The 24,135-nt window shown below is 44.4% G+C and overlaps 1 protein-coding gene across 3 annotated transcripts in view; it reads right to left on the bottom strand.

The window, feature by feature from the left end:
• PPP2R2B (protein phosphatase 2 regulatory subunit Bbeta) overlaps positions 1-24,135 on the bottom strand; it is a 453,511-nt gene that overhangs the window by 93,584 nt on the left and 335,792 nt on the right. For all 3 annotated transcript variants that reach the window (XM_044225002.1, XM_044224996.1, XM_044225009.1), the window contains 3 exons: positions 21,801-21,898; positions 18,732-18,897; positions 12,550-12,662 (listed from right to left, as the gene is read on the bottom strand). In XM_044225002.1, the coding sequence (XP_044080937.1) occupies positions 12,550-12,662; positions 18,732-18,897; positions 21,801-21,898 (377 nt within the window). The remainder of the gene's footprint in view (positions 1-12,549; positions 12,663-18,731; positions 18,898-21,800; positions 21,899-24,135) is intronic.

Here is a 24,135-nt window from a genome sequence, read left to right as displayed (position 1 = left end):
GTCATTCATGTTTGCGGCTGCCACTCCAGGGCCCGTCGCAAAGCCTGGTTATAGTAGGGACTCAAGAAATACTTGTAGATTTAGTGAGATCCGGGTGGTGCATCTGTTCTTAGTTGATTTGACCATGGCGTGGGGCAAAGGTACATTTAATCAGGACTGATGTGACAGTCAATGGTGGATTCAGGTGCAGGGATGACTTTATTGTGGGAAACAACAATGGAGACCAAATATGGCTGTCTTTGGTTACTTCTGTCTCTGTATCTAACCTCACAACTCCTGAACTCATTGATAATCTTATGTCCCCCCCACTTCCCTCACTACCCCTCCCCTAATACTTTTCTCAGATGCTCTTTGAATTTGGAGAGCAAATGATTTTTTTTTTTTTTTAAATCAAGCTCTCACATGTTTCTATACATCTGCTTGTTTGCAAATGCAATGGAATAATTGGAGGAAGTTGGCTCCCCTGTGTTGAGATGTTTTGGCATTTAAATGGGGCACCTGGGTGGCTCAATGGGTTAAGCCTCTGTCTTTGGCTTGAGTCATGATCTCAGGGTCCTGGGATCGAGCCCCTCATAGGGCTCTCTGCTCAGCGGGGAGGCTACTTCCTCCTCTCTCTCTGCCTGCTTCTCCACCTACTTGAGATCTCTGTCAAATACCTAAAATCTTTAAACCCTGAAATAATGAGAGGAACTAGGATTACATTGCAGAGAAGCAAATGCTGAGGAGCTCGGGCAGGGCTGACTGCAGCATCAGGCAAGGATGCATCAAGTCCGTGCGTTTCGCTATCAGACAAAGGGGCGTAACCACCCAGTTTCTCACTGACCGTCAGCCCCATGAGGGCAGCCATGTCTATCTGGGACCATGGATGTGCAAATTCTCTTCATAAATGACGATTAGAGAGATGCTAAGCTATACAGAAGGAGACTTTTGTGAACAGGGATGGTTTTTAGATCAGCTAATGCAGCGTTCCTGCTGCAAGAGGTTTCTGACAATGTGAATAAAACCTCCATTGGCTCAGATGGTTGAGAACCCTGGATTTTGGGGAAGCCGGATACCACGGTGGCTAAAAGGGGGGAGTCTAGGATGAACTCTGGTTCTGTCCCTTGCTAGTGAGCAACCCTGCACGGACTGTTAAGCAGTTTCTTCATCTGAAATGGCAACAACAGTTTTTTGGTTTTGTTTTAAAAATTTTATTTGTTTTTGGAGAGAGAGAGAGCGGGAGCACATGTGTGAGCGAGTGGGGGCAGGACCAGAGGGAGGGTAAGAAAGAATTGTAAGTAGACTCTGTGTGGAGGGCAGAGCCTGATGTGCGGCTCGATCTCACAACCCTGAGAATCACACCCTAAGTAGAAACCAAGAGTCAATCGCTTAGCAGACTGAGCCACCCAGGTATCCCTGGCAAGAGTAGTCTAAAGTTCTTGGAGTTCAGGTGAAGCTTCAACGGGGAAGTAGGCAAGGTGCCTGGAGCTGTGCCAGAACTGTTAAGTGCTTAGTTCACGTTAATGACCTTGAAAGTGAAGAATCTTTCCCCATCAATGTGATTCTGAGATGGCAAGGCAGGAAGAGCAGAGTGAAAATGCCACCAGGTAAACGCCTTCTTCCTTGACCCAGTTCTTTAGTCAGCGTTTCCCCGAGTGAGGTCTACTGCTGTGCAGCTTGAGGTAACAGTACCACAAGCTGTTTGTTGATGGTCGATGGTAAGATAAGGAGCTTAAGACAGAATCAATGCATTGCTTCCTTCGCTGAGAAAGTCCTGGTCTGGAAAATAAAAGCGTCAGCCGAACAAGGCAGAGGCTTGGTGATATGATGATTCACATTCTGGTACTTTATCTGTAGACTGGCACTGGGCCAAAGGTCACATTTTGAGGAGAATGTCATAAAGAAAAGTGATCCCATGAGCCGAGAAAAGGGCTTTTCATGTGATGCCCTTGGTCGTGGTCAGCTAAGTTTGGTGGAAAATATCGCATGTCATATATCTTTTTTGGAGTCTGATATCCTCTATCAGTATATTCAAGGTCCCGAGAAACCCTGAAGTAAATAAATTTGTTTAAATGTGTGTAAGTGGGGGTTTCCCCCATATACTCTTGAGCAAGAAAGGTGTGAGAGTGAATGCGTGTGTGTTTTTATCACTGCCTTTAACATTTTTCTGGTAAAGGACAGAAGCCCATTGGATCACAACAAACAACAAGGGTGTGACCCCATTCTCCTCCATTCAAGCAAATACAAATTACCATCCTTAGGTAGAAAGTTCTTTTCCTTCCAGTTCAATCATTCTAAGGAATCCAAAAAATTAAATATTTTTTTCTGTTAATAAGAATCTCCTCTAAACATGGAAGTACCCTTATAAAATGTCTTCCTCCAACCAGGTCCTTTGCATCCCCCCCCAAAAGGGACCTTCTCATACATTAACCTCTAGGGAAATAGTTAAAATCTTTTTCTCAGATAAGGACAGGTATCGAAAATGCTACATCACAGTATCAGGTAAAGCCTGGTTTGCAATATACAAGGATCCAAGTGATCCTGTCTTCTCCTGAACTTGATTAGAAACCCATCTGTGTGCATTATTTTCTACAAAAATTTTATGGGTAATGAGCAGGAGCTCTAGAATTTCTTCTGTGGCTTCAAATTAGTTCTTTGCATGAGCTGGTAGTAGAAGGGATCTAGGCACATATTTGTGATCTCTGGTTCAGCAGGTCTAACTGACAGACAAAGACAATTCGTTCTTGGCTTTGTGAACGCTCTAAGGTTTCTTGGGCCATGCATGCCCGCACACGCAGACCCAAGCAGGAGTCACGTTGGGGCATGGGACTCACCCCTCTCATCGCAGCAACAGTGAGCTCACGTTTCAGAGCCAGGACCTGGTCTGGGGACCTTGTCTTTCCCATCACACTCCTAACTCAGGTAATTCCACCTGAAAAATTCAGAAATTGGAGGCCCTTTTCTCCTTGAACCATCCAGTTGTGCCTGGATTTTCTGCTTACTGTAAAAATATACAGAGAACTAGTTCTTGAAAGGAAAAGATGGGTGAAACTATACTGATAACCTCTCTTTTGAGAAAAGTCCATCTGGGTCCGTGTGGATTAGGTTTGAGACAGGGACAAGACCCTTGCTTGCAGGGCCTGGGAAGGGCCAGCAGCCGGCCTGGCCGGGCCAACCTTACCACACCTCTGAAACGCACATGAGTTAATGACTGACGTCAAGAAAAGAACAGATTGCAGTCTAGAATACAGTCCTGGCTCATGACGAGAAGATAAACCGCATCAGAGGCCATGGAAACAACAAGATTTTCCTCACTAACAGGATTCTTTTTTTTTTCTAATATTAGTGGGCTTCTCAGCTTCCCAACTGCTATTAAGTGTATGTATGGGAAGTTATATTTACCAGTTCCTATCACATCCAAGAAGCCATGGTCGCCGTCAAAGGGGGTAAGAGCAAGAGACAAAGTGACCTTTATCTTAAACCAGGTATAGGATTCTGCTTATATTTACATTAACACTGGATCTGATTACCACGCTGGAAAGGCAGCAGAACAAAGGCAGCTTTCAGATGAAAGAAAATATTTTGTAGCCCAAGAATGAACTCTGAATCTGAGGCAGCTTTGGAGTCAGTACAAACACAAATTCAAAATCAGGCACAATGGCTCGCTGGTCCCCTGACGTCACACTGCTTTGAATCTTTACAATTATATTCACTGGACTTTTCCTGAAACTCTTGGTCTCCGGGTGACAGACAAGAGGGGAGGGGAGAGGAGAAAGGGAATAATGCTGACCATCCACTGTTCACAGGGCATCATGCCACATACTGCTGGCATATTACTCTATTTTATTAATAGGGGTGATTTCCATCTTACCAATGATGGCTGACGTGTGGCCTGCTCCCTTTCCTGGAGACTTGCCGTATGGTGTTAAGATCAGAGACTCTGGAGTCCTTGAGAATGTGGTTAAAATGGGACTGCCACTTAGCAGCTATAGCCTGTGGGTAAGTCATTTCAGCTCTGAAGTAAAATTCTTCATCTGTAAAATGGGGATGACAACAGCATGCCCCCTACAGGGCTGCAGAAGATGGTGTTTGTAATGTACGCAGCAGAAAAGTCTGGCACATGGTACGTATTTAATGAGTGTCTGCAAAAGAGTTCTCTCTCAGGGCACACTGGCCATCAGGTGGGCTGCCTGCTGATTTTATAAGGACTAGGATGGGGAAAGAACTTGAGTTTTGAAGGGCAGAATCACTCACATGCAACCTAAACTCTGATGGCTTGCGGAAGCTTACTTCCAAATCAGATCACTCACTCTAGCGCCAACTTCGTTTTGATAATAAGTTTGCCCTCAGCTTACTCTATGTAGTACCCTGAGGGAGGGGGAAAGAAGAAGTCAAAGAAAGAACTTAACAATGAAACCAGAGAACCTTCCCCTTGGAGCGGATCTTCAGGTCATCATTGTGCACAAACCCAGGTGGTCTTCAGGACTGGGATAGAGCTGAGAAGTATGGGAAGGTCCCTCAGCTCTGCTCCCGCACTTTCTGAGTCAGTGAGCTGCGAACGATTGAAGCCATCCCAGAGTCTGGTAATCACCCAGCTTTGGTAAACCATGACCTAGTTCCAGGCATCCTTTCTGCTCCTCCTTTCCCCAACACCACATGGGAAACTCACCTGTGCCCAAGACACAAGCAGCTTCTACAGTTTCCTTGACAGGCTGTCCTCTAGTTCCTGCTGACTCAGAGTATGGTTTACATTGTATATTCAGATGAACAGACCAGATATTCTCTTTTGTGATATGAGAGGAAGGATAGTAAAAACATGAATTCCATTCCAAACACTACCATGCACCAGCTGTGTGACCTCAGGCACATTGCGTAACCTCTCTGACTTCTGGTCTCACATCTCTCTCTCTCTCTCTCTCTTTTTTTTTTTTTTTTAAAGATTTTACTTATTTCTTTGACAGAGAGAGTGAGAGAGCACAAGCAAGGGGAGCAGCAGAGACAGAAGGAAAAACAGGCTCCCTGCTAAGCAGGAAGCCCAATGTGGGGCTCTATCCCAGGACTCTGGGATCATGACCTGAGCTGAAGGCAGACACTTAACTGACTGAGCCACCCAGGCTCCCCTGTTCTCACTTCTCTAAAATGAGGTTTATTTCAGTCCCTCAGTAAAGGCTTTATCTCAAAGATAAAATCAGCCAATATATGTATACTGTCCCTAGAACACAGCAAATCCTCAATAAATGTGGGCTCCTCCCATTATTATTCCAACAGAATTAGTTCCTTTGCCTCACATCGAACACAGCTAACATTGTCTCACCAAACACTGGCCAAAGAATAGGACGGAGACATCCCCAACACTCATCCCCACGAGGCGAAATGCATCAAAATGCAGAGGCTTGTCGGGGAGGGTCGTGCCCGAGGTTCCTGTGGAGTGCTTTCTGATCCCATAACCGAAACCCCATGACACAGACAGATACAATCAGATAATGATGGCAATCAATAATGATAACAGAAATTATTATTTATTTTCATAAACACAGACTATGTGCGTCCCGCTGAGTTACACACATCACATGCCAGCATTCTCTTTTGGGGCAGTCAATCAATGGGAAATCTCAATATCCACCCGCCGGGGCAGGAGGGGGAGGGACAGAGCGAAGGTTGAGAAATTACCCACACCAGAGTGACACGTTCACGGAGTTAATCTAATCCAGGGGGCCACTGCAAGCCTGTGAATATGGAACAGGCTTGATTGATTTTTCACTGCGGTAGCTAAACACTTCATTGTTGTTTGCAACAAATATAAGGAAAGGAAAGATGAAACTGTGAAAGGGCTGGATATTAAGTCCCAGCACAGCAATAAATCACAAAATGAAGCCTAGAAAAATTAAAAATGGTTAGGGAAAGGCTGTATCTGTGTCCTAAGAGGCCTCGGGTATCAAAGCATAAGAGCCAAAATTAAAACCTGGGCTGGGCTGCCTCACCCAATAATCTTCCCTGAACCTGGGGTTACCCATCGTCCATGGGCACCGTAGAGGCAGCGAGAAAGTGTAAGGTTGTGCCTAGACAGCAAATATTTTCTTCTCAGAGCCTCAGTTTCCCCCTTTTGTAATGGGGATAATTACATCTGTACCATTAGAAAGAGGAAAATACCAGTTCATGTCCTACTTGCCTCCCAGGATCTGTGGGAGCATCCAACGAGATCCCCAGCACGAAAGATCAAATATCCTGCAAGATGCATCTTGGAAACCCCTTGCTAGGCATGTACCTGCTTTCCCTCTGTTCTTGCTCTGATACAGCAAACTTCTGTGCTGGTCTCGGGACCCTTATGCTCTCCAGTGTTTTTTAAAGAGTGGCCCAGGGACCACATGCACCAGAATCACCTGGGGGTTTTCCAGAAGGGGTCTGGTCAAAGATTCACTGGGTGCAACTCAGACCTTCTATGCCAGAAGCCCTAGAGAGAAGGGACTGTACTCAACAGAGCCTCCCAGGTGCCCATGAGGCATTCTGAATTTAAGAACCACCGTTTCTATTAATTTTTGGTTGCGGGCACTTGCATCCTGTCCCCACCTTCCTCTTGAGGAAAGGGAGGGCGTTTCACTCATCTTTGGGAGATCCACTTGGCAGTATGTACCTGACACACAGTAGGCACTCGCCAAATAGGATAAAATACAGTAAAAAGTTCTATGTGTCAGATGCCATCCCCCTTGTAGTCTCAATCAGGGGCCACACAATACACAATACTGAGTAATGGGGAAAGTCAGGACCTCTGGGATCACAGAGACCTGGGCTCCATTCTTGGCTTTGTCATTTATTATCTGTGGGGCCTTAAGCCAGTGCTTACCTCCCTGAGCCTCTGTTTACACATCCAGTAAAACGAGCATAATGCCCAAGTCACAGGATTGCAATGAAGAAAGAATTGTAAAGCATGCATTACACACTCTCAGCCCAGAGCCGGTCCCTAGGAAAGGCTGAATACACACAGTTGCTTAACTTAACCCCCTGGTGTGTTTAATCAGTTCTCTAGAAAACAGATCAGGTAGTTCCACTAGCTGTTTCACTGAAAGGATCACTTTTGGGAAAAGAGCTAGTCTGTTTAATCAACCTTACTAAGCCGTGACCTGTTAGCCACAATCCTCAAAATGACCCCTTGTGAGTTTAGAGCTGGCAAACGCTCTTGCTAATGGGCCAAGGTGCCCTTAAGGTGGTGGTGGTGGGGGTGGTATTTGGGGGGGGGGCGGGTTGTGCGTGTGTCCAAACAGCCATAGCAACATTTGCAAACATCAGGGTCACCCTACATGGAAAAATGTTAGTCCAGAATGTCATGTGTGTGTGTCTGGAGGCTGAGAGGAAGACGGACTCAGTCTCCGGCATCCAGCTCATATATAAAACAGCAGGTCATTTCATCTTTCCAAAAGAGTACACCCACTGTGTGCCCACCCTGTGACAGAAAAGTCTTTGCAGCCCTCAGTCCTTTGTCCCCTCTCTTCCACCAAAGTAAAGCTCATGCATTAAGAAAGCTCTGTCGAAGAAGTCCAAGGTACACAAAAAACGAAATTCCCCTGCTCTCTGATCATGAATGAAGATCCTCTTAGAAGGCAGAAGCTAAACAGAATCATAATGAATTGGATAGATTTGGTTCGCATCCCAGTTCTGCTATTTGCTAGCCATGAGATCTTGGGTAAAATCCTTGCCCTTGCTAAGGTTGTTTCCACTTCTGTGTAATGCATTCATTTGACAAATATGTGTCCCTACCACATCCTGCGAGTTCTAGGTGCTGGGGCTGCGGGAAAAAAACCCAGTGTGGTTCCTGCTTTCCTGGAGGTGGAGGGGAGGTGGAGGGCCAGCAGCAAATACACAGATGACATCTCAGGCAAGGATACAGACCAGCGAGAAGGGGCAGGGTAAGGCCACCGATGGTGAAAAAGAAGACCCCAGTGTGTGATTTTCCCTAGGGAATTCTAGGAGAGTTTCTCAGAGGAAGGGCAGGCTTTGGATGATCCAAAGAGAATAAGAGAACTTACCTGGCAGAGTTACTTTAGAACTACATGATCTAAGTATATGAAATCCAGCATCTGGGATAGAGTAAGCACCTAATAAACATGGCTATTATTATTACTATTAATATTAGGTGCAAGGAATATTTGGGTAAAATCCATTAGAAAACTAGAATTCATCACAGCCCCTTCATTTTTGGCAAGTCACAGAGTGGGAGATCACACCTTCTGATATCTACATTCGTAACTGGTTAAAAAAAATTCCAATCTGGCCTAGGTTCCCAGGGCACTGGCAGCGAACCATAATGAGGCAAATAATAACTCCAGGCTCCTCCTGCCAGGAGGAATATGCTAAGTGTGATTTCTCACCACCCAGCTCTCATCCCAGGCTGATGAAGTTACTACAACTATGAGTTTCTGTTGCCTAGAAAGGGCTCTGAGGGCTGCTTCCATCTTGCTATTGGGAGGCTGGACAGGAAGGCCAGGGGAATCTTGCTAAGCAGAACTCCTGAAGACCCCAGCGTCATTGCTCCTGCACGCTGGGGTCAAGGATCTGAAAACCCACTGTGTATGAATGTGGGGGTAGGAGAGAAGGTGGCATGGGTAGAGAGAGAGAGACAGAGACAGGCATCCTGATCTGGAATGATAATGGTACTAATGAGGAAGAAAGCCATTTCAAATCCTCCCAAGTGTGTGTTCAAGTGTTAGAGTGATAGCTGTTGATTTTTAGTCCCAGCCTTGGAATCACCAGTTGGCAGGCACTGGGCAAGTCACTTCTCTTTCTGAGTCTGCACCAGGTTTAAGGGCTCAGGTCCATGGCAAAGGAGATCAAGATTTGGTTCTTAGTTCTAGGTGACCCTGTGCATATTACTTAACCTCTCTGAGCCTAATCTCTAATGGGTAGTTGATAGCAAACTCTACCGTGGGTGACAGCTAACGTAGACACAGTGTGCGGCACAATGCATGGGATATAATAAATGCTCAATAAACACTAGATACCAGCATTTTCACTGGCCCTTCCCCTGGCTGTTCTGAAGGTAAATCAAGGGATTAGGTTAAGAAAACATTGGTGATATAAATGGCACTTCACAGCACTAGGTTTTATTAAATTATCATCATGATTATTGCTTTGAATGCTATATACTTAGCAGTCAATATGGTTTGCATAGAAGCATGCTTCTCATAGCCTTTCTGGATAATGAGTGATTGGATTTAAAAGGCTATCTCTTCTGCGAAAAAAGAAAAAAAAAGCCACATTCTTGCTTTGAAAAGCTGAGGATCCTAGCACTGAAACAGAACAGGTTCATTACTCAATGAGGATTAATTAGCTGTCGAGGATTATTAAATGTTCTCACTCTCAAGACCCACACAGAACTGGAAAGTATGAAAAGTGAGCAAGAGGTAATCGTAAGACAGGGAGGGGGAAAACGCCACAAGTGCTGGCAATGCAAATTTCGAGAGAGGAGCATGTTAGTAAATTACAGTCTGATTAATATCATGTCAGCTCATTCTCTGTTTGGAGTCATTGTTCTGAATCTGCGGTCTTCAGGGATGTTTGTGGTTTTTTTTCTTCTACTACTGGGATCAAAATGGAAAGGAGGCTGGCCTTTTCAGTGTTTTCATCCAAAGAAAGCTGCAGTGTGGAGCATTACACTGAAACGTAGGATATTGGAAAGCCTAGGAAAGTAGATGGGGTAAAATCAAATACGGGTATTTACACTATTATAGCAAATGTGTCTCTCAAGTTGATGTGGTAACGATTGAAATGATTGAAAAGTAGCAGAGGCCCATATAAAATGATAGCTCAGAGGAGCCTTAGAGGTGATAAAATCCAGTGACTACAGACCCCTGTCTCAACCCCAACAGACTTGTGTTAAACATATAGATCTCTCTGGATCTCCTCCCTTTGCTGAAGGGAAATCACTGGGGTCAGGTCCTGGGAATCTGGACCTCGCACGGTGGATGCAAGAGCACAGACTGTTCAGTCTTCTGTGTGGCAGCCTGGAAACTGAGCTTGGACAGAAGAAATGTGATTTGCTGGCCCAGGGTCACACAGCTTGTTAAGATAAAAGCAAGAACCAGAATTAGGGTTTTCTAACTTGCAACCACACCTCAAGGCCTCCTTCCATGTTTGATGGGTACCGAACCCGACTCAACCTCTCTGTTCTAAGGGAAACATACACACAGGCCTTCTCTTCATCACGGGGGCCACATCTCTGAGCTCCAACCACAGGCGTACAAAATCCTATGGGACGCCAGGGACGCCAGGAACTACAGATGGCATCTGAGAAGGTCTGTCCACAGAGCAAACAAAGACAAGGTGACATCTGGGCAGAAGGTCATGGTGTGAATCCCCCAGTGGCAACCACAGGATTGCTAAGTTCCACGGGGCCAAAGATGATCTTATTCCCTTTGGACAGTCAGCAGATTGCCTGCCACTCACTAGGTATCAGTGATTTGCTTGTGGGCTGAGTACAATAGTATAAAAAGTACATGAAAAGGGAAAGAATATGAACTTTCTCATATCAGTAGGGAGTAATAACAGCTAGATAATGATAATGATGAAGATAATATCATACCAACAGCAGGGGACAAACATTAATGAGTGCTTTCTGGGAGTGAGACACTCTAAGGGTAAGCACTTTGGCACACACAAGACAGCGTGGATTTCTCACAAAAATCCCAGGAAACACTGAATCCTCGTAATGCACAGGGGACTTGGCAGGCACAAGGACTTTAATTAATATGCCCAAGGTCCCCAACTGGAAAGCAATGGTGCCACAGTTCTGACCCAGGACAGACTGACTCAGTGTCCAGATTCTTCACTACTCTACCCTTGGCTCTGCAAAACCCCCAAGCCTTTAGAGCATCGGGCCAGCCTGATATGGAAGATTTGCACGGCTGTTCTTCAGGCTGGAGGCACAGGTCGACAAGAGGAAACAGAGTCAGTCAATGCTTATTTGCTCAGAAGACGAAGACCAGGTACCCATGAGTACTGGGTAGACACCAGACAGCTTAGCATTGTGGCCAGCAACGAGCCTGTGTTCACAAAGCAGCTGCTGGGGGTACCTTGGTGGCTCAGTCAGTTGAGTGTTTGACTCTTGGTTTCAGTTCAGGTCACAACCTCAGGGTCATGAGACTGAGCCCCATGTTGGGGTCTGCACTTAGCGGGGAGCCTGTTTAAGATTCTCTCCTTCTCCCTCTGCCCTTCCCCCTGCTCAAACTCTCTCTAAAATAAATAAATAAAATCTTAAAGAAAAAAGCATCTGCTGCATCAAGAGAGGAACAAAGGAATTAACGAACAAATAAACAAGCAAGCTAAGGGGCACACACTGATCATTCAGCTCCCGTATCTGCTTCTAAACCTCAAGTGACAACCTCTTTTCCGTGCATGGGCTGCGCTGTGCCTTCTTGGTTTTTGGTCTTCAGTAGAGCAGCTGGTATCTGAAAGCACGTATCTGACACAGTTTTGAAAACCCCTCAGGGCCGGGGCTGGTCTCAGCATGTGTCTGCTTTACCTCTCATGTTAAACACATCCCAAACCACTCACCACCGAGTCCTGAACCACTCTAACCTGTATCCAGAGAGCCTTCCCTTAAAAGTTTGCTTTTAGAAATCCATTTTTGGGGTGCCTGGGTGGCTCAGTGGGTTAAGCCACTGCCTTCGGCTCAGGTCATGATCTCAGGGTCCTGGGATAGAGTCCCACATCGGGCTCTCTGCTCAGCAGGGGGCCTGCTTCCCTTCCTCTCTCTCTGCCTGCTTGTGATCTCTGTCTGTCAAATAAATAAATAAAATCTTAAAAAAAAAAAAAAAGAAATCCATTTTTAACACCACTTTCCTAAGAGACCTTTCCTGGTCTCCCAGAGCCAAATATAATTTCTCCCTCAGTTGACCAAACTCTCTCTGACACTCCCCTGCATTTATCTTACTCTATTTTGTGCCATAAGCATTTTTATAGTAGACCTACAAATCTGTTCTTTACCAGACTGTGCACTTTTGGAGGGCAGGGAGGGAGCCACTTAGACCAACAGGCGAGATCATGTATTGAAGACCGGCCATGGGAAGAGGGCTTTCCAATTGCGGCACATTTTTAGCCAAGTATGAGGTTTGCTGTATAGACAGAGAATCTACAAATAACTTGCGTGACCAAAGTTCCAAAGGGTTAAAGTGATCACGCGAGATGCTGGTGAGGAGCAGAATTCAAACCCAGGCCCATTACATTCACAAGTTCACATTCTGAATCACAAGATTCCAACTTGCCACGTGGGTAGTCCCATCCCCTGCACCTTGAGTACAAAAGACGCTCAGAACATTTTTGATACTAAGAGCAGACAGAGGCTGAGGATACAGTACGGCACAACAGCGGCCACATGGCCAGTCCTGGGGGCATAAATGAAGGACATCAGAGCTCAGACCTGTCCTCCTCCTCCTCCCTCTGCTTTGGCTCCTTCGCTCACACATGACGGCTGCAACCGAGAGCAGCACCCAGCCCATAGCCACCCCGGTGACTCCTTCCTTGGTGCCTGGTGGCCAAGAGAAGCAAAAGACAGGGGCCCAAACTGCCCCGGGGACTCACCCTCAAGGTCGTGATGGTGGCGGGATCCCGGAGCCGGCCCTCCTCATCTTTCAGATTGTAACCTTCGGGCCTCTTATCACGCTCGCTGACTTTCCACAGCTTCACAGTTTTATCTGTGGAGGGCAGCCAGAGGAAACCAAATTACAGTGAAAACCAGCTTGTCAGGGAGTTTTGTGTGCGGAAGGGTGGGGCGGGGGACGCAGGGGGAGGTGGAGGCGAGAACGGAAGGAACTGCTGGTCACGTCAAGGATTCAGGGCATCACCTCATGCTGTCTGGAGGCAGAGCTCATGTTTCAGAACAAAACCATATATTGTGCCTAGACCAGTGGTTTTCCTGATGGTGGCCTATGAAATCTGGAGCTTATATTTTCTTTTCGTGCATTCAATAAAATTATTTTCGATAAAAATATTTATTAAACACTGAACAAGAGCGGTCACATATACAGAACTAGCTGTGTCACTATGTTATTAGCACTTGTCATGGAAAATTTATTTAATGCTCGCCACAACCCCGAGAGGTAGGTACCCCCATTTCCATGTCCCACCCGAGCAAGGACTGTCCCGACCATGACCTGAAGGGCCTTCATGACCCACACTTCCTCACCCTTTCTGGTCTCACCGTCTGCCCCTCTGCCCCCCTCACCCTGTGCTCCTGCCACACGGCTTCTCTACAGTCTCCATACCCGTTGTCCCCACTCCTGCCTTGGGCTTTGCACTAGCTCTGCCTTTTCCTGGAAAGCCCTCGACCCTCTTCTTCACGTGACTTTTTCCTTCACTCTGCTCTGTTCATGTCCTACCCCCAGAGGGGCCTCTCTGCGCCAACCTGCATCAGAATGTCCCCCTCATTCTCTTTGCCTGCTCCTCCGGCTTCAGGGCCTCGTCTTGCCACTAACTATGTGACAACGGCTTTGTTTCTTCTCCCTCATGTGAAGGTAAGCTCGCCGGAGCCAGGGATTCTGTCTCGTCCTTTACTCCACATCTAGCATGTATAATGGCGCCCGGGACACGGTGGATGTTCAATAACTATTAGGTGCGTGAACGAGTGAGTTGAGTCCCATCTATACCGTGCATCTTGCTAGCAGTACTCAGAGATATCAAATGGTAAGAACATTCATCCAAAAGCTCCTTTCCCCTTGCAGTCTCCTTGGAATCCCCAGCTGGAAACTGCCTTTCTCCCCCGTGTGCTGTTCCAGCACTTTCCATCACTGGCGGACACCTGTCATTCGCCAAAGCAATAAAGCAGGGCAAGATCTCTAGTGGGTACGGGGGTGAGGCAGGCAGGGGGAACGAGTGAGAGGGGCTGAGGGCTCTGGGTGGCAGGAGATGGCACGCCCCACCTGCAGATTTTCGATCACATTTCTTAAGAAAATGTGTTTGGACCAATCAGATTGTAGGTGTGGGCCACGTGCCTTTGCAGGCTTTCCTGAACGGGTCCTGCATTCATTACTTGTATGCGTTCTAGGTTTTCTTGTAGGAGGCAGGGACTCGAACGCCTTCCTCCTCTGTATCTTGCTCTGTGTCTGCACTGCACAGGGTAGGCTTGGGAACCAGACAAGCTTGGGCCATACCCTCGCTCCCCCTCCAGTCAGCCACATGGCCAAGGACAGGAATTCCCACGGAACAGGTGTGTAGTTTCTTCAAGTGACAAATGGGAGCACCAGGTTTATCAGGAAAAAGAGCACAGAATGCCCAATCAGTGTGAACTTCAGAGAAACAACAAATGACTTTTTAGTATAAGTATGTCCCAAATATTTCAACCTTATAAATAAAGGCACCTAACTTCTCTATGCCTCGGTTTCTTTACTTGTCAGTTGGGGAAAACAGTATCGTCCCCACGGGGCTCTCAGGAAGACGAAATGGAACACTGGGCATGTAGTGTTGAACACAGGGGTGGCCTGCTAACAACAGTTGACAAAGGGCAGCTGTTATTAGAATTTGCAAAGGGGGCAACAATTCTCTGATAATAACATGTTGCTCTGTGACCGTGACAGTTTTATCCTGTGGTGATGTCAGCACATCCCTTTTCCTCTGCAATACTGTGGGGAGATGAGCCGCCTCTCCCCCAGCCTCTAGTAGGGTTCCCTTTCTCCATCATCCCCTCACCCCCCCTTCTCCACGTCTCCTTGCCAAAGGCCTGGCCCTCAGAGGTCTGAAATGCACCCCATCCTGAAGTCGACTTTCAGCAACCATTTGGCTACTTTAACAGGTCAGTGCCCCTGTTTCCTATTATCTGGGGACAACTCCAGCTGGTCACCTGTGCTGGCAGACCCGGCCAGGCTGCTAAGTATAAGGTGTGCGTGCCCTGAATCGTGTGCTCCCCTGGCCTGTACTGGGACAGAAGGCAGGGGAGCCTTCCCCAGCCCCAGAGATGAATTTCCGCACTTCCTGTCCATACGCCTGCAGTCTGGACTCTTTGGATGCCCTGTGGCCACAGGCGCTGCATTTCAGGGTGAGAAAATGAAACAGAAGCCCTGCTTTATACAGTGGCTGGATTAGTGACCGGTCAGCTGTGACTCAGAACAACACAAATCAGTGATGTTTAACACCCAATATTTCCTACTGCTGGGCTTTGGAATATATCCTGTCCCCTTTGCAAGGCGATTCTCCTCTTCTATTTTTCTTATTATGAACAATACTTTGCCACACAGAGAAATAGAGAAACCACAGGTAGAACATAAAGAGTAAGAGTCAACTATAATCTGGGGCACCTGGGTGGCTCAGTGGGTTGAGCCTCTGCCTTTGGCTCAGGTCATAATCTCAGGGTCCTGGGATCGAGCCCTACATCAGGCTTTCTGCTCAGCAGAGAGGCTACCCCCCACCCCTTTCTGCCTACTTGTGATCTCTCTCTCTGTCCAATAAATAAATAAAATCTTTAAAAAAAAAGAATCAACTATAATCTCTGGTCAGGGACAATCCTTGTTAATGTTTCACAGAGATACTTGTATTTTTTCTCTGCATTTTTTTTGGGAGGGTGGGGTACAAACCTATAGCAATACTGCATATATAGATTTTGTATTTTCTCATTTTCTTCTTGTATTACACAAGTGGCAAATATAATTGCAAAAAATGAAAATGAGCCAGAAAGTGAAAAAAAGAAAAAAGAAAAAATTAACGTTTCTCTCAATTCCTCTAGACAAAGAACACTATCAGGAAAATTTTGCATACATCCTTTCATTATATTTGTGTGTGCAATTATATTACTTTTTAATATATGTAATGTGCTATGCATAGTTTATAATATGCTTTTTTCCTAACCATATCTATCCAGACTAACATCTACTCCTATAAATATCTACTTTAAAATAGTAAGAATTTGTTAATAATTAAAGGTCAAATAAAGGGAGATTTATTAATAAATTATGGAAAACTCATACAAGGGAATGCTATGCAGTCACTGAAAATGTGATGATATTTTAGAAGAATATTTAACAACCAGGAAGATATTCCTGTTAAGTGTTATATTATTAAATAAAAAAACATCTTGGGGCGCCTGGGTGGCTCAGTGGGTTAAGCTGCTGCCTTCGGCTCAGGTCATGATCTCAGGGTCCTGGGATCAAGTCCCGCATCAGGCTCTCTGATCAGCAGGGATCCTGCTTCCCTCTCTCTCTCTGTCTGCCTCTCCATCTACTTGTGATTTCTGTCAAATAAATACATAAAATATTTAAAAAAAAATCTTGCTGCATAACAGCTTACAGAATAATCTCATTTTTGTTAAGAAGCAAAAAGATTTATCCATTTATCTACATCTCTGCTTTTTTCTTTAAAAGACATTAATACTGGTTCTCTCTAGGTGTAAACATTGTATTTTCTTCCTTTTGCTTCCCTGTTTTTTTCTAATTTATTTTTTATGATGAACACATACTATTTCAGTAGCACGCAGAATAAATCAAGTATACCTTTCCCTCTCGTTAAAAGAATTAAGACAGAAGTAGAAAGCTAGGTAAAGCAATGTGTTTTCACCTGGCAAGTAATTTCAAAGTCTAGATTCACAATGGAATGTTGGTTTTATTTTTCATGAAAAATGATAAAGTTGAAAATATATGCCAGCAGAACATAAAAACTACACCCAACTGTAATGAGATAAGCACATTTTTTTTAAAAAAAGATAATTGATGGCGAATTCAATCCAATTCCCTATGGCTGGGTTGCCTGGAGTCATTCTCGACTTTATTATCACACAATTTTTCTTGACTTAGTATCTTGAAGCTTTGTGGATAAAAAAGTGTAAGGAACATGTGGCTGTTACTATGAGTAATGACTTTTTCTCTTTTCTGGCTGACTCTCTGAGTAGTTTATCATTACTCGTGGCAGCTTTTAAACACAATCTTATCATCTATCTTCATTTTCTCTTTTGTACAGTAATTCCAATTGTCTTTCATTAATTTTTGCATGTTAACCTATTTGGCTTAAGGGGAATTCTCAACCTCAATATTAGTACAAAAAAGAAAATCACATAAGAACATGGGAATTTTTCTTCTAAGAATCATTTTGAGATGCTGTTGGCATATGAAATAGCATCCCAAATGGGAAGATAATATCCTTGTTAATCAAAAAACTATTTAAAAACTCAATTAACAGAACATTATGCTATATAATTAATCTTCATTGCATTTCAATGATTTCCATCCCATCCCCCCCCACAAAGCAGTTAATAAGTCTTTGGATTCTATAGTAATAATCAATAGGGTAAATTTCATAATATGAAGTCAGCTAGCCAGAGCAGATAATCAGACACTTTACCTCTGCCTGAAACAATTAAGTCAACATCATCAGAAGTCTCTTTTATTCTAAAGGGTTGGATAGGCGGAGCCTATTTTGCATTCACCAGCGAAACAAACAAAAAAAGAGGAAACATTCATGTGGTCTGGCTTTCAAGAAATCAGGGGTGAGAAAAGTAAAGTGAACAATACAGACAGTTCTGAGAATCTGGAAAAACAGATGAGTGGAGATCTGGTCATGTTGAGATAAGCCACGTGGATAGCCTCAAAGTGGCTACTTCAGAAGTGCGAGTGTCTAGACTTGGACCCTGGCTTTATAATCAAGAGAGTTTGGGTTCATATACGTTAAAAACTTCTCCCCCTCTTTTCAGAAGAGTTAAATAAAATTTGTTGTAAAAACTTCAGAAAGTGAAAAATGGTAAAGGGAGCAAATCTACAAGACACTCAATATGCACGATCCAAAATTAATCATGATAAATCTTGCGGTGTGTTTCCTTTCTGACTTCAGGAACACTAATATATGTCTGATCATATTACATACATGTGTACTGGGGATCAGCACAAAGCAAATTCCTAGCTTCTTGACTTATATTTAAATGTATATTCCTCCTCCTAGGCAGACTCACACATAGGATGAAATGAAGCATTCTTCAGCTTATTTGCTTGATAAAGGATTTTCAATTTTTATACATTAATCTTCTTAATTGTTATGCTAGTCAGTTAACACCCTTTAGCATATGATTTTATTCTGAACTGTTTTGAGTATAGATGGCTTCTTGCAGCAGGGGTATTAATGAACCTTAAGGGTAGGTCATTCCACTGTATAAAGGTTTACCATATTAATACGAATCTCTATCCAACCCTCTATGTCCTCTCTCTCCGACCTAGTTCTATCAACTCCCCCTAAAACAACAAACGGTATCGAAAGAGTATGGAGGGAGGGAGAGAAAAAGAAATCACTTCTTGGTCTATCCTTGGGTAGGCCCCCCTCTCTTCTTGACCTGTGCTCCTGGTCAAGAACTTGATGGTGTAAGAGAGACACGGCCATCTCCTTTACAAACCCCCAAATCTATTCAGGGATTAATAATTCCTACTCTGTATGCCAAACTCATAGGGATGGCATATTCTTTTTCTGAAATGCCTTCGCAGAACACTGAGTAAATCTTAAGAAAGGAAGTCATATTCTAAAAACACCTAGAAATCATCTGCATTAGCGAAAGCTACAGATAATGGGTCTCTCACATAATTTGGTCATAAATTGGTTATTTTTGAAAAGGGTAAGTGCTATGTACTGGGAGCCTACCCTGGGCCAAGTACTTGGGTAGACATCTTGCAAATGCAGTCTGGAAATTTTTCAACAGCTTGCAAGGTAATAAGAAAAACTGAGCCCCAGAGAGATTGAAATACATGGTTTGCTGATTTTATCTCTACAAATACCAAACAGGCAAAGTCACCTCCACGTACCATTAGTAGACAGAAGAAAGTAGGCTGCATTCTGCTGAGGGAGCCATCTTATTTTATTGATTTTTTCTTCTATTTCTAAGCTCTTCAGGTAATCGAACTCGGGTTCATGGCTCTGGAATGTGCTGTAAACATTGTATTCACCCCTACGATGAACCTGATTTTTACTCTGTAGGAAGAGGAAAAAACACACACACACACACACACATAAGATGAAATCACGTAAGCCAACTACAAATTCACCAATTCCTTCTTTTGGGGGATAGAGTCACTGGGGTGGGATGAGCAGGCCATGTCAGTGTAGATTGAGGGCAGAACCAAGGTAACAAGTTTAGCTTAGCTTACTGGCCTCCCCAGCATTTGATCACGAACCCCTGTTGGTCAACATTGGGACCTTCAATATAAAACTATTTATTTATAAATTATATGCATGAACTTCTGCACTAATATATGGTATATATAACATACACAGAGGGATAGATATTAAAATAGGATCATTTAAAAATACATATCTCTAGAAATTCTAATTTTTTCTTTCTATGTCCTAATGGATGTCTTGGACACCCTTTGGAGTGAGCCACCCCACACCCAAGTCCATACCTCTATTAATCCCTCACAAAGACTCCAAAGCTATGGCATCTGCACCTTTCGCTGGCCTTTTAAAATCTTACCAGATCCTCAGAGAACCTCTGAGAGGTCGGCAGTGCAGGGAAATGGACAAGAGAGGCTCAGAGGTACTAAAATGACCTCTCCAAGGTCACACAGCTTATACACAGCAGTTTCGGTCATCAGATCTCTCCCTCCCCCCATTTTCTTCTGACATGGGTGACAAAACAGACATGAGTACAGAGATGCCACAGGAGTCCCTGGGAGGACTGTTAGACTCTACACAACCCCCCACCTGCCCCTGCTTCCCCCCAGCTCCCTTATGCACAGTGCCCACAGCGGGAACTACATTAAGGATGCTATAACGAAACTTAAAGGAAAGGATCTGCGGAAGGGGGAAAGGGTAAGAAGAAGGGTGGAGAGGACAAAGAAGGTGTTAAAGAAAAAGGAGAAGGGAAAAAAGAAGAGGGAGTTTTTATTCCAGGTGTTTTAGGACCTTATCACCAAGAGCTTCCAGATTCAGGCTTTGCAAAACCGTGCTCATGAATTCAAATTCAGGTCTTACTGAACATGCATTGCAGAAGCTGGATTCTGAAGAAAAGGCTCAATTTAAAAAAAAAAAAATCGTATTTCTGGATGGATATTGAACATCCAAACCCAAGTTTCCATGTACTCAATTTGGTGGGTGATGGTGCTGATGGTCTGTATTGAGCATATTTTGAGGGTCCTAGGAGCAAATTCTCCAGGAGTGGAACGTGCCTCACACAAGTCAAAAGCAGGCCTGACTTCCATATTGTCCCCTGGCTTTGCTTCTCAGCCTTCACGTTCATTCCAACCCCAAGTCTCGCCACAGAGCAGAACACCCAACTGTACGCTCCTTTCATTGTCTATATTTTTATTGAACAAAACCATCGTCCCTTGGAATATGTGTCCCCCTTCTACTACTGACTCAGGCTTCCCAAAGAGGTCAGTCAATTAAAACAGGTGAAACCTATAAGAGCTACCAGAAATCGTGGCACGGATTAAGATGGGCAATGTGCTGCCTCGGGTAATTTATGTTAAATAGTGGCTCTGGTTCTTCTTTATCATCACTATGGACCTAATTGGATTTTCTTTTAAAACAGAAGAAGGTTTTTGAAAATCAGTTTTAAAAGGACTTTAAATGCTGATATCCTGCTTATACTATGGAGACAGCCAGTCCACCTTAACAATAAATTTATAAGAATGCTGATTTGTTACCATCCAAATCAGATTGTCAAGTGTGTGTAGTATGTGCCAGACCAATTAGCACTCGGCAGCTCTGGAAAAGCAGGAAAAATTCCAGGTCACGAAGAGCTATTAGTTCCTACTTGCCAACCACATTTTCGTGTTTCCAGGGCCAATGGAATAGGCCTGGTGCCTGATTTAATGCTGAACACTTGAATTTATACAGAACCCCGAGGGATCATGATGCCCTTATAGAAATTAATTGCAAATAATGTGCAATTACCAAATATATCACCTCTAAATGAGGCTTTCCTTTTTTTTTTTTGAAGAGAGGGGGAACATAAATGGCTTTGAGGCACAAATCAGGCTTTCAAATGCTCGGGAAGTCTCTTGTGAAAACTTCCTCCTGCAATGGGTCTCCCCGCCCTGGGCCTGGTGAATCTGAGAGGCAGGCGGTAACAGATGGGAGAGGTCCTAGAACACACACGGGCCTGCTGGAAGCTCCGGGACCATGCCAGGGGAGGCCATGGAAATCAGATTGGGCCGAAATTCCCTTCTGACAAAAACAGAAGCAGACACCAAAAAAACTCAATTTATATGAAAAAGAGAAAGAATTCCTAGTGGAAACCAAGTCTCAGTAGGAAGTAGGCTTTTTGAGATTCAGTTCACTGAAAGTTCAAACTCCTGGTCAGCATGCACACAGCATGGAGCTCCCGGGACCTCTGTGACACCTGCAGTAAAGCACTGGCCAGTGCATCGTCGAGATGACACCTGGTAGGATCTCACTCCCTTTGGTAGGATGAGCTAACACTATATTCTCTACAGACCCCAGGTGTCCTTTTCACATGTTTGCAAAGAGCTGTTTTTTGTGTTTTTTTGTTTTTCTCTCTCCTACATATTCTGCAGGATCACCTGAAATCAGGAGACCTTATTTCAATGGCTGGAAGAGAAATCCCACTCAAAGAGGAGTTCTCCGCTCAACAAACAGCCATGGAATTTCACAGGTCAGATGGGAAGTGAGGTCATTTTGAATGTGCAACACCCAGGTTGGGCCAGATTAGGCCATGCCCAGAAAAGGCTCTATTATTAGGTGCTTTTAGGAGCCTGAATGTGGAGCTGTTGATGTTAATGACTTTTTGGCAGTTCTTAGTTTACTAGCAAAGCAGCAAGGTTAAGGGCGACACATGAGGATTAAGGAACAGTAGGAGACCTCCTTTAAAAAGAGAAGAAAATGGGCATTTTGCATTCACTGCCACTTACCTCCTGCTCTCGTTGAAATATTACAACCCGACCCCCCTTGTCCCCTGTCGCTAGTAATTCTCCCGTGTGGTTGAATTCTACCGTAGAGATAATGTCAGCTGAAAAGGAGAAGACAAAGGCAATTAAAGTAACTGCACACTTACTTTGAAACGAAAGATAATAGATATACTTCTCTGTGCACTGAAGGGCTCTAGGCTTTGTCTCTGCAGTGGAATTTACAAGGATTTGATGCTCTGTATTTTAAGCGCCACGAGAAGTGGCATTTGAGAAAGTCAGTTTCCGAGATGCCCACACTGCAGGGTGGGCTCTTGGAACATCTGGAGAGAACAAAAGGGAAAAACACATGCAGACCCTTTTGTTAGGGGCAAGAGATAACGCATTTCTTTAATGGCTCCAGGAAATGGCAATTTTTTTTTTTTTTTTTTGAGAATTTCTACCCCTCACGGATCTTTTACCCACCCAGGAGTTTTGCATTCTCCTTCTTTCTACACAGAGAAACTTCCCCAAACAGGTTTCAGGCATGGCTATTCAGACTTGGACGGAGGACTGTGACGCACACGGCTGGGGGGCCTGGAAGCTCAGACATGGAAAACGAAGGGATGGAGTAGGAAGATTTCACTGGGACACTAGGAGGCAGGAATTCAGGAGGGTCCCCACAAATGCAGCTTCACCCACGCTCCCTCTTCCCTGGCGAGCCCAACACACCCTTCTGGAAGAGCACAGCCTTATTCCAACCCCAGGAGCAAGGTGCTGAGAAACACGGTCACGAGGTCGGAGGGGAGAGGGCAATTTGTACTCTGTATATCAGAACGAAGAAAATACACAGGCGCCAGAACCCAGATCACAGATAATTGCTGAAGGAATGCCAGCCTGCCAGGTCTTTCTTCAACCCTGGTTACCCTGGAGGAACACGGACAGGTAAATTACCTATGATTGGATTTATTAGGGCTATTTTTAGAAAAAATGTCAGAGGTTAATTCCTCTGCAATTATTCTCCTGCAGGGCTCCAACAATTGCTACCAAGAGTACAAATGAGTTAAAAAAAAAAGAAAAAAAAAAAAGAGAGGCAGGGGAATTATGATGATGGCCTTTGACAGAGGAACATTCTCAAGATTATGTCCATGTGAGGAAAGCAAAGGGGAAACAGTGAGGTGGAAAAAGAAGGCAATTACTCCTGAATAATTCAAATCTCAGATCTCACTTTAATATCATTTCAGGAATTTTTTTTTTTTTTGTACGACTGGTTTATTCAGGTAAGTTGTGTAAAATTCTCCACTTTGCATGGAATTACCCTGTTCCATATGCGAAAATGCTTCCAATGGTCATTCTTTGTGCAGAAGTAAAACGAGCAGGCACAGGCCACAGCCACTATCAAGCAGGGCACATTTAAAAGAACAACTCATGATTTCCTGTTTTGACCTCTTAGATTTCTGACCCCAGGGGCAGCAAATTCAAAGCCCCACAGAACCATGGGGTGTCAGGGTGTGAAGCAACCAAGTGAGATAGAAAGCCTGTGGCCCCTCTTAAGGGTAAGTGGCTACTCAGCTTACACCAGTTGTGGATATGAAATATTTCATGCGTTGTTGGGTTTTTCCATTTAAAAATTTTTTTAAAATAATATTTATACTCAATCATTTCAATTTTACATATTGTCAACTTTTTTTTCAAAGCCATGACATTGAAAAAAAATAATCTCGACTGTGGGCTGAATATGTTTTGTGAGTCACGAGTCTATGACTTCTGGTCTACCAAGTCTTTCTTCAGAAAAGGCCACCCCCTTCCTTACTGATGATCTCAACTAGAACTCTAGTCTGTCCACTCAGGGAGCCTCCTCCGAATGAATGCAACTTCGAGGAAACACAATCTAAACTGTGTGGTTACTCTGCTCCTGATCCAAGTTCAGAAGCCCATTTCGGTAACAAGTGCCCATTGCGGAGTAAGCAAGCCCAGTAAGGCTGGGAAGCCGGCACCAGAAGTGAATTACTAGACCACTTTCTTTTGTTGGAGTGTATGTATGTTAGCAAAGCACTTTCAGGTAAAGAGGAGAGAAAGAGGCTGTTCAGAGTTGGCCGCTGTCTCAGAATGTCCTGGGAAAGCACTTGAGCGCTAGTATACAATTCTAACACTAGTTCCTGCTTCTGGCTTTTCGGTGAGCGGTGAGCAACGGGGCTCTTCCCGAAGCTTCCTGATTTGTGCAGAAGCTGAAGTGGACGTGGCTATTTCTTCTCACTTTAGGCTTCTGTCAGGTACCACTGCATGAGGCAAAGCTCTCAAACTGCTGAAGACATAAACATTTCCCTGAAGGAGAGAAGGGTGGGTGGGGAGGCTGGGTATA

This window comes from Neovison vison, chromosome 1 (genome assembly GCF_020171115.1).
Source record: "Neovison vison isolate M4711 chromosome 1, ASM_NN_V1, whole genome shotgun sequence".
Lineage (NCBI taxonomy): Eukaryota > Metazoa > Chordata > Mammalia > Carnivora > Mustelidae > Neogale > Neogale vison.
Note: the sequence above shows the minus strand (reverse complement) of the source record. Positions and strands in the feature narration are given on the sequence as shown.